We start from the raw sequence: 15440 nt of genomic DNA on the forward strand, positions 1-15440 counted from the left end.
CCCCTGTTGGTCTCAGTTTCCTCAAAAGTAAAATGAAAATAAAAATATCACCTACCTCGCAGGGTTGTTGTTGTAAAGGTCAAATGAAATAATATTTGTAAAGTGTTTAGCACAGTGCCTGGCACAGTAGGTTCTCTCTCTCTCTGTGTATATATATATATGCATATAGACACAATACAAACTATATAAATATATATGTATAAACTCTATATATAATCTACATATGCATAAACTATATATATAAACTGTGTATGTATAAATTATATATATATATATATAAAACTATACATATATAAACTATATGTGTATCAACTATGTATATACTTATTCCTTTCCCTGTTTCTAAGTACCTGTTTAGGTTTTATCCTAGCCTGGCAGGTCCTTCTTCCTCTACCACTACCAAAATCCTACCCATCCATCAGCATCTAGCTCACATTCCACATTTTTTCATGAATCTTTCTCTGACCTGACATACACCAGTGGTGTGATCCTGGGTAAATCACTTAATCTCTCAGGGTCCTAGGCAATTCTCTAAGACTTAGAGAGTTTTTGAGATGGTACTGACCTGAATTGGTAGAGGGAATTTCCCTTTCTGTGGGTTCCCTACATCACTAAAATGACATGGCCAGTCCTTGTTCTTAGCCTTTCCCTGACCATGAGAGTCTCTCTGCTTTTGTTCCCATGGCATATACCATCTGATATTTTTAGTGAATCTTTTCATGTGTTTAGGTGTTATTTTCCTATTTAGACTATAAGCTTGTTGAGGGAAGGTATAACTCTACAAACGACTCTCATAGTACCTTATAAATGATGCTTTATAAAGTTCGAGCTCTCTTCATTGATGGAGAGAACAATTATTTGAGGCTGCTTCCCTGTGGGGTGAGGTGATATCAGTGAGACATCATTGGAGAGAAGAGATCCTGGGCTTGTGGTTTCAACAGAGGACTCACATAATTCCAGACTCTCTTCAGGGAGAGGTCTCTGAAGGGAGAGAGACTCCCAGAGTCCACAGAATCACAGAATCTCAAAGATGAAAGGGACTTTAGTTGCCATCTTGTCCAAGTCGTGCCTGAACAAGAATCCCCTCCATCCCATTCTCAAGAAAATGGTCATACTGCCTTTGCTTGCTGAGAGAGAGAGAGAGAGAGAGAGAGAGAGAGAGAGAGAGAGAGAGAGAGAAGAGAGGAGAGAGAGATAGTGAGAGACAGAGGAGAGAGAAAGGAGAGATAGTGAGAGAGAGAAGAGAAGAGAGAGGAGAGAGACAGAGAGAGAGGTAGTGAGAGAAGAGAGAGAGGAGAGAGAGAGATAGTGAGAGAGAGACAGAGAGAGACAAAGAGAGAGAAGAGAGAGATAGTGAGAGAGAGAAGAGAGAGATAGTGAGAGAGAGAAGAAAGTGAGAGAAGAGAGAGAGGAGAGAGAGAAGAGATAGTGAGAGATAGAGAGGAGAGAGACAGAGAGACAGAGAAGAGAGAGAGAGAGTGAGAGAGTGAAAGAAGAGAAGAGAGAGAGATAGTGAGAGAGAGACAGAGAGGAGAGAGACAGAGAAAAAGAAAGAGAGAGAAAGAGAGAAGAGAGAGATAAGGAGAGAGAGAAGAAAGATAGTGAGAGAAGAGAGAGAGGAGAGAGAGAAGAGATAGTGAGAGATAGACAAAGAGAGAGGAGAGAGACAGAGAGAGAGAAGTGAGAGAAGAGAGAGAGAGTAGAGAGAGAAGAGAGAGAGTAAGAGATAAGAGGAAGAGAAGAGAGAGAGGGAGAGGGAGAGGGAGAGAGAGAGAGAGAGAGAGAGAGAGAGAGAGAGAGAGATAGAGAGAGAGAGAGAGAGAGAGATCCTGTGCTTCCTGAGGTTGCCCATTCAACTTTTGCATGGTTTTAATTAGTGGGAAGTTATTTTTCCTAGCCTCAAGGCTTCTCTCCTTTGGGCTAAACTTCAACCAAGCCTTGTATGGCATGATCTTGCATGGCAACTGCTTATTCTTTTTGGATCCTTTTCAGCTTCCTAAAATCCTTCCCAAAATGTGCCTGTCCCTAGAACTAAAAGGACTACTCCACAAATCGTTTGAGTAGGGCAGAGTGCAGAACTATCCCCTTCCTAGTCCTGGACACTACCCATCTGTCTCTTTGCCTGTCTCTCTATCTATGTCTCTCTTGTCTCTAACTCTTTGTTTCTGTCTCTCTATCCCCTGTGTTTTTTTCTTTTTTTCTCATTTTAAAAATTATGAACTTAACTGTTATCAACAAACATTTCCATAGAAAAAGAACAAAAAAGATGTTTTATAGGAAATGGTGAACTTCTGTTTGGTAGTTTTTTGTGTGCATATTAAATATACCTAAGGGAGTAACAAAATTGCTCAAATTATATAGTTATTATTTATATGCATATATGAATGTATTTTAAATTTGTTATTATATTTTACTATCATCAGGTATTTATATATCAGAAAATTCTGAAATGAATAATAATAATATTACCTCTAAGTGTCTAAATTTTACATATTATTTGAATAAAAGTTCTTATCAGCTAGCCTACATCTTTCCATCATTAGTCCCTAGGATCTTACCTGTTCTTCCTCTGAATCCTTTAAAATTGCTTCCATTAACATAAGCTGCATATCAGACTGTCTGCTTTCCTTCTCTATCGCAGACTCTAGGAGGAAGGAGTCATTCTCCTCCAGCAACAAGTTCTTTTCTCCCTTGTCTTTAAATTTTTTTTAAAATGACCTTTTACATTCAGGTCATCAGGAATATATTTTCAGATTATTGTGGCACTGGGAGTTAAGCTGTTATGCTAAAATTAATTTCTATCAAACTGAATTCTAGTTTTTTCAGTATTTTAGTCAAAAAGAGTCCCTCCAATTTTATCTTCTTGAATCGAACGCTGTACAGTTGTTTTTGATTACTTCATCCTCTTTTCTATCTAGTCTGTTCCATTGATCCCCTTTGTTTTCTTTCTTTTTAGCCTTACCCCAGTAGTTTTGATGATTTTTTTCTTAGTTGCAACGATGATAGTGACAATGATTATAGTTAGCATCTCTATGGCTCTTTAAAATTTATGAAGAGAGAGATAGAGCTTCCTAACAGATCTAGAAAACACATCAGACTGAATCCTGCCTGATGGAGACATCCAGAAAAAGTCACAGTGATTCATTTCTCCCACACAGATCAGCAGAGAGAAACAGAGAGGTCTGCAGACAGTGCGAATGGGGTCTGGTCAGGAGCACACAGCTAATGAGATACTCTAGTGTCCAGCGAGATGCTATGCATCAAGTCAAGAGGCGATCCCAGACCCATATCACAGCACTAAGTGAGAGGTGCAGGAGCAGGTGCCCACTGGCAGCTTTGGCACCCACTACCTAGGTTACCTTTCTGGGTAGTGAGGTCCAGGACTGTGTACCGAGAAAGGAGTAAATTCAAAAGCAAGTAGCAGTAGTGTGTCTCAGATCACAAGAGAAGAGCAGGGTTTCAGTTCTAGCTTCTAGACTAGTCTGAAGCTTGGGGAGGCTTCACAACCAGGTTAAGAATCCCAGACCAAAGGGGAACCTACAATTCTGTCACTTTGAACCAGCAGAACATTCTAGCTGACTAATAGGAGCTGAGTCCAGCAGTAGTCTATTGTTGCTCAGACCCAAAGTCAGGTCAGGAACTTTCAGAGCTCGGACTAGGGGGGAAGGGATAATAATGATACTGTGCCTTGGATCAGACCTCTATGGGACCACTGAAAGCTTGCTGGTTCTCAGCCTGTCTCTGAGATACTGGAAACACATAATACTCAATACCCAAAGAAAGTAGCAACAGGACCAGTCCAGACTTTCAGTCCAGGAGTGCAACAGAGCCTAGCCTTAACATCAAATCTGAAGTCAGAAAGTAGGCTGGAAGAAGGAGCAAACAGAAAAAATAACTCCACCATAAAGAGGTATTATGGTGGTGGAGATATTTAAGAAACAGATGCAGAAGTGCATGATTCCGAAACATTTACAAAAAAAGCCTCAGAAAAACAAAGCTTGAGTACAAACTGAATTAGAATTCCTAGAAGAGATGAAGCAAGAGTTTAAAATAAAAGCATCAGAGATACTTTTATAAATTAAATGAGAACACTTTAGGGAAAAATTGGGAAAAAAAGTTGAGAGCTGTAGAAGAAAGAATTGGAAAGGGAATTAACAGCTTGGTGCAACAGGTACATAGGACTCGTTCAAAAATCAAACTCCCTGAAAGTTAGAATGGCTTAAATAAAAGTCAGTGACTTCATGAGAAAACAGGAAATATTAAAACAAAGTTGAAGTACTGAAAAGTAGAAGAAAATATAAGTTATCTCACAGCAAAATCAACTGACCTGGAAACAGATTCTGACTTATGAAACAGTGGGGAAAGAAGACATTATAATACGTGTTTTGACTTGCATACAAGTTTTCAAGTCTCTTTCATGTCAAAGAATGCATTGGCCCTGAGAAAGTCCTTTTTTATCTCCAATATGTAGTTGGAAAGTTTAGTTGGCTGGGAGGAGCAGGATAAGAATGAGTCCAAGGTCAGAAATTCGTCTTTGTATGCAAGGCCTAGAAAGGGAAGAAGAATGGAAGAGGGGGATGGGTTGGGACTAGAAGCCTAGCATAGTGTCTTCAAATTTTTCCGGAGAACTTTAATTTAACAACAAAGCCACCATTGTATTGTGGAGATAGTACCTGTGACACTTAAAGGCATTAAGTTCATTAACAAATTATCTCTCTCTAAACCAGTTTCTACATTTCTTTTTTTTATGTAGTGCTTTATGTTTATTATCTCATTTAATCCAGATACAAAAATGAATAAGAGACAATGGCTGCTCTTGGTTTCTCAATCTGTAAAATTCCAAGCTTAGACTAGATGGTTTCTAAGGTCTCTTCCGACTTAGAGGTGATTTGATTACTTGAGCATAAATACAGACTTCTTAGGCTAAATGTGATCTGTCATTTTAACTTTGGAATTCCTGTAACTTGGGGTATAGAGAAAGGGAATACTTCTCAGCTTCTTGTTGGATTCTGCCCCTCTTTGTATTACATTTTTATACTCTCATCAGGCATGGCCTGCTCTCCTTGTCTCACTCCCAAACCAACATCTCTGAGAAGCAAAGGAGAAACTAACCAGTCACAAGACCAGATTCCTTTGAAAATAAACAAATAAACTGGTTTCTTGTTTGCATCTTGTTTACACCCTGACTTTCAGCTCCCTCTGCAAACTAAATCTGAAATTGGAGGGCTAAACCAGGCATCAGCAACCTTGGAAAATCACTTGTAATTTCCTAGTCCAGAGTAGAGAAAGTGTCAGGTTTATGATGACTGCTGGGCTATTTTGCTACTTGGTGGGGAAACGAATCAGGAGGCCTGGTTTCAGAGTTTTCTAAGGATTGGGTGCTTGGTTCCCCTTCTTTTCAAACTTCTTATTTTTATTTCCAATGACAATCGCTTAGGAACCTGAAATCAAGCTTTCTTTTCCAGCTCGTTGAAGCCGTTTTGTTTGAGCCAACATCAATTGGACTTAACATTCCCTTAGGGAGTTGAATCAACGAAATCATCAGCTGGGCTTACCCTTTTGGAGCAACTATTGATCATAGGACCATAGGCTTTAACCCTGAAAGAGTTTTCAGTGTACATCTGGTCCAACCTCCTCATTTTACAGATGAAGAAACTGGCCCTGATAGAGGGTAAGGGATTTGCCCAAAGTCATAAAGTAGATGTTACTTTTATTCTACCCAGCATTTATAGTACTTTAAGGTTTTGCAAAGCCCTTTATATGTGTCATTTGATTTCTTTTACAAAGAAAGAGTCACACTTTGCTAAAACCTAGGCTGCTTATAGATAGGCCACAGTAGGCTTTGTCATGAGGAATAGTAGGCCTCAATAAATATATGAGTTGATTGAAGGAAAACTCTAGAACATGTAGTCTTGAGGACCTGAATTTGATCTTCATCATGTATCTTGAAATGAAAAATTACTCATCCTTAGATTCCCAGAATCTCAGACTTGGAAGGTGATCTTGTCTAACCATCAGTGGTGTATGAATGTGTAGACTACTGCCATTGCTCAGGGTTCTCTCCTAATTCATCAGCAAGATGTTTTTAGTCAGAGGCAGCATGTTATAGTGGATGGACCACCAGATTTGAAGTTAGAAGACCTGGGCTCTGCCGCTTACAATTTGTGTGAACTTAGGCAAATCACTTCCCTCTCTGGGCCTCAGTTTCCCCATCTGCAAAATTAGGGGATTGGAATGGATGACCTCTGAGGTCCTTTATATCTCTAGATCTGTAATCTTAAGGTCTCAAAGAGGTGTCAGTAGGTGTGTTGATACTTCCCAAAGAGAGATACAATCAAAGTCTTTTACACCTAATCTGTAGGGATGTTCATATGTGGTTCACAACTGCTCTCTCCAAATCCAATGGCCTTTTCTTAATTTTCGTGCCTCCTGGCTTTTCTGCATCCTGTGACACTGTTGATCACCTTCTTTATCTTGATATTCTCTTCTTTCTAGGTTTGTAGGACTCTACTCTCTTAGTTCTCTTACTTTTCTTACCACTCCTCGGTCCCCTTTGCTGGATCGTCATCTAAGTCATGCCTGCTAACTGTGGGTTTCCCACAGGACTCTGTAGTTTCTAAATTTCTAAATGGAGAAAATGATACTTGCATTGCCTACCTAATAAACACCATACTACCACTCACCCTGCACCCCATTCCACTTTAATTCCCTTTTACAGGTGAGGTAATGGTAGGGAGGGGATTACTTTGTAAACCTTTAAAATATTATATGATGGCAAGTCTTTATTTTTATAGGATCTTTGAGCTGGGCTGCATCTTACTGATCATTGGGTCTTACCTCCTTATTTTAAAGATAAGAAAATACAAATGAAGTGACTTTCTCAAGGTCACTAGGATAGGTAGTGCATCAGAAGGAGTGAGAGTCACTCCTGGATGTCCTGCACAGGTCTTCCCTTCCGTCTTTCCTTCCCCATCTTCTCCCCTCCTTCAAGGGTGGGTAATGATAATGCCTCATTTATAGAGGGCTCTCAAGTTTGTGAAGCACTTCACAAACTTGGCTTTGTTTGAGCTTTATAATATCCCTGCAAAGTAGGTGTGATGGGTCTTATTATTGCGATTTTACATGTGAATAAACTGAAACATAAAAGTTAAGTGATCTATCTATGGTCACATAAGTAGTAAGTATAACACAGAGGATTTGAAACCAGCTGGGCAGCTGGGTTGGGAGACAGCCAAACTAAACGATCTAATCTTAAAGAATTTATGGGTTAAAGAACAAATGATAGAAGCAATCAATAATTTCACTGAAGAAAATGACAATAATGAAATAACATATAAAAATCTATGGGATACAGCAAAAGCAGAAATCAGAGGAAAATTTATATCTCTAAGTGCTTATATCAATAAAAAAGAGAAAGAACAGACCATTGTACTGGGTATATAAATTAAAAAAAAACTAGAAAAAGAACAAATTAAAAATCCCCAATTAAACACTAAATTGGAAATCCTAAAAGTTAAGGTGAAATTAATAAAATTGAATATAAGAAAACCATTGAGTTAATAAATAAAACTAGAAGTTGGTATTATGAAAAAAATCAGTAAAATAGATAAACCATTGGTTAATAGGATTAAAAAAGAGAAAACCAAATTATGAGTATCAAAAATGAAAAGGGTGATTATACTGTTAAAGAAGATGAAATCAAAGCAATTACAGGGAGTTATTTTGCCCAATTGTATGCCAATACATTTAACAACTTAAGTGAAATGGAAGAATATTTACAAAAATACAAACTGCCTAGATTAGCAAAAGAGAAAATAAGATATCTAAAAAGACCTATTTTAGAAAAAGAAATTTAATAGGCCATAAATGAACTTCCTAAGAAAAAAGCACCCAGACCAGACAGATTCACAAGTGAATTCCATGAAACATTTAAAGACCAACTAATTCCAATATTAAGTAAATTATTTGGAACAATAGGCAAAGAAGGGGTCCAACCAAACTCTTTTTGTGAAACAAATATAATGCTGATACCTAAATCAGGAAAACTAAAAACGGAGAAAGAAACTTATAGACCAATTTCATTAATGAATGTAGATGAAAAAAATCCTAAATAAAATACTAGCTAAAAGATTACAACAATATGTTACAAAGATTATACATTATGATCAAGTGGGATGCACACCAGGAATGCAGGGATGGTTTAACATAAGGATAACTATTAAAATAATTGATTATATCAATAAGAAAAGTAACAAAAATCATATGATAATACCAATAGACGTAGAAAAAGAATTTGACAAAGTACGACACTCATTTCTATTAAAAAACCCTTGAAAATATAGAGATGAATGGACTTTTCCTAAAATTGATAGAAAGCATTTACCTAAAACCATTAGCAAGCATTATTTGTAATAAGGATAAGCTAGAAGCCTTTCCAGTAAGATCAGGTGTGAGACAGAGATACCCACTGTCACCCACATTATTCAATATTGTATTGGAAATCCTAGCAATAGCAATTAGAGGAGAAAAAGAAATAGAAGGAATCAGAACAGAGAATGAGGTAATAAAAGTATATCTTTTTGCAGATGATATACTTAGAAAATGCTAAAGACTCAACTAAAAAAGTTAAATGAAATTATTAATGATTTCAGCAAAGCAGCAGGAGATAAAGTAAACCCACATATGTCATCAGCATTCCTATATATCACCAACAGGATCCTACATGAAGAGATAACTAGAACTACCCTATTTAAAATATCTCTAGACAGTATAAAATAACTGGGAATACACCTACCAAAGTGAAATGAGCAAAATCAAAACAAACCCAGGATCTATATGAACAAAATTGTAAAAAAAAACTTCGTACAAAAACGAGATCTAAATAAATGGAGAAATTTTAATCATGCATGGATAAGCAGAGCAAATACAATAAAACAACAATTTTTTTTACCAAAGTTAATCTACTTATTCAATAACATCTCAATCAAATTACCAAAAAATTGTTTTACAATGCTAGAAAAAATAATAATAAAATTCATTTAGAAGAACAAAAGGTCAAGAATATCAAAGGAACTAATAGGAAAAAATATAAAGGAAGGAGGTTTAGCAGTACCAGATCTGAAACTATGCTATTTAAAAAACAATAACTAATTAATAAATTTTTAATTTTATACATTCACTTCCATAAGATTTTGAGTTTAAATTTTCTTCCCCTCCTCCCCCTCCCCTCACCCTTCAAAAGCACTCAATCTGATATAGGCTCTACATTTACATTCATATTAAACATATTTTCACATTAGTCATGTTGTAAAGAAGAATTAGAACCAATGGGAGGAACCATGAGAAAGAAGAAACAAAAAAAAAGAGGGAGCAAAGAGTATGCTTTGGTCTTCATTCAGACTCCATAGTTCTTTTTCTGGATGTGCATGCATATTCCATCATGAGTCTTTTGGAGTTGTCTAAGGTCCTTGCATTGCTAGGAAGAGGTAAGTCCATCAAAGTTAGTCATCCTATAATGTTGCTGCTACTATATACAATGTTCTCTTGGTTCTGCTCACTTCAGTCAGCATCAGTTTGTGTACATCTTTCCTGGTTTTTCTGAAACCTACCTGCTCATCATTTCTTATGGAATAATAGTATTCCATTATATTCATATACTGCAACTTGTTCAGCCATTCTCCAATTGATGGGCATCCCCTCAATTTCCAATTCTTGGCCACCACAAAAGGAACTGCTATAAATATTTTTGAACATGTGAGTCCTTTTCCCATTTTTTTGATCACTTTGGGATACAGACCTAGAAGTGGTATTGCTGGATCAAAGGGTATGCACGGTTTTATAGACTTCTGGGCATAGTTAAATTATATTATAAGGCAGTATTTATCAAAACTATCTGGTACTGTCTAAGGAATAGAAAAGTAGATCAGTAGAACAAAGTAGACATACAATCTACAACAGCAAACAAATGTAGTAAACCAGTGTTTGACAAGTGTAAAGACTTAAGTTTTTGGGACAGGAATTCATTACTTGGTAAAAATTGGTGGGAAAGCTAGAAAGCAGTCTGGCAGAAATTGGGCATAGTCTAAAATCTTACATCATTTACCAAGATAAGGTCAAAATGGATACATGACCTAAATATAAAGGGAAATATTACAAGATAATTTGAAGAACATGGAACATATTACCTTATCAGACTTATAAATAGGTGAACAATTTATGAACAAACAAGAGATAGAGAGTGTTGTGAGATGTAAAATGAATAATTTTGATTACATTAAATTAAAAAGGTTTTCTACAAATAAAACACATTACCAAGATCAGAGGGAAAGCAGAACAATGGGAAAATTTTTTATAGACATTTCATCAGATAAAGGTCATATCTCAAATATATGAAGAACTTTGCCAAATCTATAAGAATGCAAGTCATTCTCCAATTGATAAATGGTCAAAGGATATGAACAGACAGTTTTCCAATGAAGAAATTAAAACAATTTATAGTCATATGAAAAATGCTCTAAATCATTATTTATTAGAGAAATGCAAATTAAAACAACCTTGAGATACCATTTTACACCTATCAGATGGAATGGAAGAGGAAAGTGACAAATGTTGGAGATGTAGAAGAATTGGGACCTTAATTCATTGTTGGTGGATCTGTGAGTTGATCCAACCATTTTGGAGAGAGATTTGGGATTATGCTTAAATAGTTATTAAATTGTCTATACCCTTTGACTCAGCAATACCACTATTAGGTCTGTTTTCCAATATGATTAGGGAAAATGGAAAAGAACTTACATTCTAAAATATTTGTAGCAGCTGTCTTTGTGGTGGCAAAGAATTGGAAATCATGTGGATGCCTGTCAATTGGGGAATGGCTAAAAAATTTTGGCATGTGTTCATGATGGAGTATTACTCTGCTATAAGAAATGATGAGCTCACTGATTTTAGAAAAGCATGGAGAGACTTCCATGAAATAATGAAGAGTGAAATGAACAGAACCGAGAGAACATTGTATACAGGTAACGGCAGTGTTGTTTTAAGAACAGCTTTGAGCAACCAAGTCATTCTGACTATTATAAATGCCCAAATTAACACTCTCTCTCTCTCCCTCTCTCTCGCACACACACGCACACACACTACACATAAGTATGTATGTGTATGTGTGTGTATATCTATGTACATATATGTGCATATGTGTGTATCCACAAAGTTTTATTGCATTCAGGTAAATGGAAGACAGTGTTGGTGATGAGAAGGTCATGAGATGCACAAGTCTTCAGTAGTAAGTGACCATTGCTGTTGCTGTTTCCAACTCCATTCCTTCCCAGGATTCCCTGCCAAGTCTGGTAGTCTGAGCCTACTCTAGCATTAAAGTCACCCAGAATTATAAGCTTGTCCTCTTTTGGCACATTGATGATGAGGGTCTCTGGGTTTTCATAAAATTCTTCTTTGACCTCATCAGGGTTCCTCACCGTGGGAACTTAGGCACTGATGATGGTGGTGTGACATTTTCCTGCAAATGGCATTGCATTGTCATGAGTCTGTTGTTCACTCCTTTTGGTAAGCACATAAGCTCGTTGACTAGATTAGTTTTGATTGCACAACCTATGCCAACTTCATGGCTCTCCCCTTCACTGTGGCCACTCCAGAAAAATGTGTATCCAGCTCCAACTTGAGTAAGCTGGCTTTCATTTGCCAGCCTTGTTTCATTCAGGGCTGCTATTTGGACACGATACCTTTCCAGGGATGTACACATTGATAATGATGTTGATACATGCATTGCCAAAGCTAACTCAGTGTTTGGGAAGCTCCGAAGGAAAGTATGGGAGAGAAAAAGTATTAGACTAACTACCAAACTGAAGGTCTACAGAGCCATTGTGCTGACTTCATTGTTGTATGCTTGTGAAACCTGGACAGTATACCAGCACCATACCAGGAAACTGAATCATTTCCATTTGAATTGTCTTAGGAAGATTTTGAAAATTACCTCGCAGGATAAGATACCAGACACTGAGGTCCTTTCTGGAACTAAACTGCTAAACATTCAAACTTTGCTCCAGAGAGCGTAACATTCCAGAATTTAGGTGAAGAACCTATACAGTTGTGTAACAATGATATAATAGTTCAATTGATTATTATTCCCTGTGAAACAATACCTGTTGTGAAAACTCACCCTCCTTCCAAAATAATTATCAGAGGGAAGGAAGGATTTGGTTCTACTGACTAAATAAAACTGGAAGCTACAGTATGGGTAAAATGGAAGCTGGATGATGTTCCAAAGGCTGCAGAAACTATAGCACATGGGAAAAACAATGCTGTAACAGTAGTCTACCCAGGAGAAAATGATTATGAAACTGTACCCTTGACTCTTGTATTCTATTGTGAATGAGGCTATGATAGTCTCTTTTTTTCTTTTTGACTTCTGTCTCTTAAATTTGTTTGTGAGATTTGTTTCCTGCAGGCTTAGTACCATCTACCTGCAGATGCCTAATCGCTTAAGCCAGATGTCACCCTCTGATATGTTTGGATGTCACCTCTGGACCTGTCCACGACTGTGATGTGTCCATCCTGGACCTGGCATCAACTGAGTTCCAGATGCCAGCTTGCTAATGAACTGACCTCTCGAATAGGACTCTTAATCTTTTGGGGTAGGGACAGCTCTATGTACAATTTCAGCAGGAAGAAGCTTTGGGGGATGGGACCTTTGCCCCTTACCCCAAGGTTTTGAGCCTCATTCATTCACAGGGGGAATGATGACATTGTTTTATATGCTTATCTTTTGTTATCCCTGTTGTGTTGTCTAAAGTTCTGTTGACACCAGTTATCCCAGAATTCCCATTGCCCTATGTAATGGATAGGAAAGATCTTGGGGCCGAAAGTATTAGCAATTTTGATTTGAAGATCTTTCCCACCCATTAATAGGCCATGTGACCTGCTTACATCACAGGAAGCCTAAGTCACATGGTGGGAGGAGCTTCCTGACAGAAAAAGAAAGTTATGTCACAGGAAATGCTGAGAGAGAGAGAAAAAGATGTTATGGCAACTGGTGGCTACTAATGGTTGTCCTCGTGATTGTTAGAACTGAACAGGCTTAGCTGTACTGTGAGTTTGTTTTGGGGAAGACGCCAGTAGGGGGTCAAAGAGGTTTTAGGATGGTGAGTTTCCAGGCTGTGATATGGTGTTTTAAGTTCCTTGTTGTTATGATAAAGTGGGCTGACTGCCTGTGGGAGCTCAGCATTTGGCTATGGGGTATGATTTTCTGGTGTCTGAATAAATGGTATATTTCTTTTTCCTTCTCTATGGAGAGTCTCATATACTTTGTGACACAGAGCTACATAGGCATATTCACAATTATCGTTGATGTTGTGTTTATTGCCTTACCGTTTCACCTTACCATCCCAAAACCTCTCTGACCCCCTGCTGGAGTCTTCCCCAAACAAATTCACAGTACAGCTAATTCAGCATGTTCAGTTCTAACAATCACGAGGTGGCCATTACCAGCCATTGGCAGCCATAACATCTCTCTCTCTCTCTCTCTCTCTCTCTCTCTCTCTCAGCATTTCCTGTGACATAACCTCCTTTTCCTGTCAGGAAGCTCCTCCCACCATATGTGTCTTAGACTTCCTGTGATGTAAGCAGGTCGCATGTTCTATTAATGGGTGGGAAAGATCTTCAAATTTAATTGCTACTACACACACACATACAGATTTGTGTCTAGTGGTAGACATCTCAAAATTTGGGGTGGGGGAAGGGAAAGAAAAAAAGACAGTCATGTGATAACTTTGTTGTATATTTGAAAGAAATAGCAGGTTGTACATAATCGATCTGCAATTTCAAGTGCTATCCTCTGGTTTTCTACGCAGTTTATAATGGAAATGCTTATTTTATTCCTTAAGTTCAGAATAAAAAAATACATAGTTGCTTAATATTTTCCCTATATTTAGAATAGAAATCATGATCATGGGTATGGACTATCTCTAGATAGTGAATTGATGCCTGGAAAGAGGCAAACTGTGAAGTCTGACTGTCAGTGAAGATCTTCTAGAGAGCCACTTGGAAGCATGCCTTGAGAAGGGTGGGTCCATATGGTTGCTTGATGCATCCAGTCCTCAGATCCCCTTGGAAAGGTCACCTCTTATAGTCTGGGGAATTGTACCAAGTCCTGGCTGATCTCTGAAACTGATCGGCAACCTAAAATGACAAAGTACAGCCACATTCACCTGGACTTCTTTAATGAGCTAATCAAGGGCCTATGCTAATTCATACAGAAGCAGACTTAGGCTGACTTTTATATCATCCTAGGAATGCCTAACCTATTTGAAAGGGCAAGTACTTTTCAAGTATTTTTGAAGCATTAATTTAAACAGGAAATTCTGCTATGAGAATTACAAGTCATTTTTATCTCTTCATTCAGATAGTCTTCAGAAGATCTCTATTGGGCAAATTGCAGTGGCCTTATCATAGGCATTATATGCTATGGAAAGTAATATAGTTAATTTCTTTAAAAATGATTATCACTTAGACTGGTTTTCTTTCACTAGACCTAGTGAGGACGGTTCTAAGTTAGCTTAGATCCCAGAATTCTTTGCATTTCAAGACCCTTTTCTCATTGGGCAATGAAAAGCTATTTCTATGAGTTCTGTCACAGTCTCTTTCCATATGATACCTGAGTAAGAGCAGTATTTGCGGGGAGGAGGTGATGCCTGGAAATCTGAGTTTCCTGATTCAGTCCACCCAGGAGATTGGCCAGTCTACCTTGTCTGAATTGCAGATTGACTCCCTTGGTAGATGTTTTGAACTTATCTTAAACCTTGTTGGTTTAAGTTGGTGGCTCAGTCTTTTCAGGCATACAGGTAGTAATATATTTGGGCAACTCTGTATATTCTGACTAGGGGAAATGACTATGAATTCTGAGAAGTTGACTTTAAGTTTTCTTTTTTATATTTAATATTTTATTTTCCCCAGTTATATGTAAAACAATTTTTAACATTTGTTTTTAAAACTTTGAGTTCCAAATTCTCTCCCTTTCTCCCTCTTCACCCCATCTCATTGGGAAGGCAAGCAATTCAATATAGGTTATAAAAGTGTAGTCATGCAAAATATATCCATAATAATCATGTTGTGAAAGGAAACATAAGCAAAAAACTCAGAAAAATAAAGAAAGTAAAAAAAATGCTTCAAGCTTGGATAATTTTAAAAAAATAAAATGAAGGAGTGATAAAGAGGGATGTGCTGGGAGAAGGGGGAGGGCAGAGTTAGAATGAGGAGAATTATCTCATATAAAAGGAGTGTGAAAAGAATAGCTTTTACAATGGAGGGGAAGGTGGGAGGGTAGCAGGCAATACTTGAACCTTTTATTGGAATTGACTCAAATAGGGAATAGCATACACACTTATCTGGGCACAGAAATCTATCTTGCCCTACAGGGAAGTTAGGAGGAG

The 15440-nt window shown here is 37.5% G+C and overlaps 1 protein-coding gene across 5 annotated transcripts in view; it reads right to left on the reverse strand.

The window, feature by feature from the left end:
• Positions 1–13771: 13771 nt before the first annotated feature.
• The window catches only part of HAO2 (hydroxyacid oxidase 2), a 44588-nt gene continuing 42919 nt past the window's right edge, over positions 13772–15440 (reverse strand). For all 5 annotated transcript variants that reach the window (XM_036766802.1, XM_036766801.1, XM_036766799.1 and 2 more), the window contains one exon: positions 13772–14190. In XM_036766802.1, the coding sequence (XP_036622697.1) occupies positions 14135–14190 (56 nt within the window). In that variant the 3' untranslated portion in view covers positions 13772–14134. The remainder of the gene's footprint in view (positions 14191–15440) is intronic.

Source organism: Trichosurus vulpecula, chromosome 7 (genome assembly GCF_011100635.1).
Source record: "Trichosurus vulpecula isolate mTriVul1 chromosome 7, mTriVul1.pri, whole genome shotgun sequence".
NCBI classification, from domain to species: Eukaryota; Metazoa; Chordata; class Mammalia; order Diprotodontia; family Phalangeridae; genus Trichosurus; species Trichosurus vulpecula.